We start from the raw sequence: 1,872 nt of genomic DNA on the forward strand, positions 1-1,872 counted from the left end.
AAAAAAAAAAAAAAGAATGAACGCATCTATAATCCTAGGCCAGTTACTGTGAAAGTGTATGAACAGCAACAAGCTAAAAACTGATGTCTCACTTTTTACAACTTTCTATCCAAGTATCGTACAGAAACAAAATCTGACAACAACAAAATCTGACAACAGAGACCAACAAACAAGCCACTACACGTTTACAGTGAGCCTAAACAGAGCTGTATGCTTCCCTTCGGTTGTTTTTGGCTCTTCAAATGTTAGTGAAACAAACTCTTTAAACTGAAGAAACCTGAATGGCAGTGTCTATAAAATTAAGACAGTTACTACAAAGATCCACCTGTCCCTGTCTCCTAAGTGCTGGGACTAAAGGTGTGTCACTTTCCTGGCTATAATCCTAATTTTTATCACAGAGACTAACATGTTTTTCTAACAGAAGCATACATATGCCTGAAATCTGATCAGAGATATACATTATCTAAGTAAAAGCTGGATTTAAGAGAAGATGGCGTTGAAGGCTGTGGTGCATGTAACACAGCACTCTTTGGGGCTGGGCAGGATTTAGAGGTCAAGTCCAGTTTGTAAAACAAAACAAAACATATCAAAACCAAAAAAGTGGGGCTGGAGAGATGGCTCAGTGGTTTAGAGCACATGACTACTCTTCCAGAGGTCCAGAGTTCAATTCCCAGCAATGACATGGTGGCTCACAACCATCTGTAATGGGATCAGATTCCTTCTTCTGGTGTATACATAAAGTACATGAATAAATAAATTAAAAACAAAAAAGTGTGTAGCCATATTGTCCACAGTGCCATCTACGGCTGACACGACAGCTGGTGCTTCAGTATTGCTAAGACAGCTTAGGACGGAAGACTGGAGAAACGACGTCTCGTTCACTGTAACTTATACTCAAGCTCTGGACCCTTAGCCCCAAAATCTTTCTGATAGGAAAAGAAAAGCAAGTTTTGAGCAACAGATTTTTTAGCAATCATTTTGGGCTTTACTAGTAAAATCCATTCCTAATTAACAGTGATGAACTGTACAAAATCCCTACTTAAGAATAGAAAGGTAACATCTTTCTCTCAAAAATACTGTTTTGAAATATGGGCTATGTAGCCGGGCAGTGGTGGCGCATACCTTTAATCCCAGCCCTTGAGAGGCAGAAGTAGAGGCAGGCGGATCTTTGAGAGTTTGAGGCCAGCCTGGTCTACCAGAGCTAGTTCCAGAACAGGCTCCAAAGCTACAGAGAAACCCTGTCTTGAAAAAAAAAAAAAGAAATTTGGGCTATGAAATCCTAAAGCATGTTTGCTGGTGGTCTAGATGCTTCCAATAGTAGCATCTAATTCCAAATTCTCATGACCATTACTTAGGTACTATTTTTTTTCCCTTGAGCCTAATCTGTATTAAAGAATAAATACACTAAAGAATAAAATTAAAATATACACTGATAAGTAAATTGGCCAAGAAAAGTAAAAGAAATAAAGAAGCCATTAAGAAAATACTAACAGCTGGGCCGTGGTGACTTTAATTCCAGCACTTGGGAGGCAAGGCAGGCAGATCTCTGTGAGTTCGAGGCCAGCCTGGTCTACAAGAGCTAGTTCCAGGACAGTCAAGGCTAGAGAGAAACCCTGTCTAGAGAAAGAAGAAGAAGAAGAAAAAAAAAAACAGGAAGAAAGATAAGAAAGCAATAACAGAAAGTTACTTAGCTGCTACACAGAATTGAGCATGTACATACCAGGGGCTGATCTTCATTAGAGGAATGGGGGCACATGTGAAGAACACTGTTAGCAGCAAGAAGGATTTCCGGCCCCAAACATCAGAAAGAGCACCAATAAGTGGGGCACTGAGGAATGACAACAAACCCTACAAGTTCAAGTTAAAAAAAAA

General features: G+C 39.6%; 1 protein-coding gene across 1 annotated transcript in view; it reads right to left on the minus strand.

The window, feature by feature from the left end:
- Nucleotides 1-1,872, minus strand: part of Mfsd14a (major facilitator superfamily domain containing 14A) — a 34,166-nt gene that overhangs the window by 14,789 nt on the left and 17,505 nt on the right. Inside the window, exon 4 of the mRNA XM_005357188.2 lies at nt 1,721-1,848. Coding sequence (XP_005357245.1) covers nt 1,721-1,848 — 128 coding nt within the window. The remainder of the gene's footprint in view (nt 1-1,720; nt 1,849-1,872) is intronic.

This window comes from Microtus ochrogaster, chromosome 21, assembly GCF_000317375.1.
Source record: "Microtus ochrogaster isolate Prairie Vole_2 chromosome 21, MicOch1.0, whole genome shotgun sequence".
NCBI lineage: Eukaryota > Metazoa > Chordata > Mammalia > Rodentia > Cricetidae > Microtus > Microtus ochrogaster.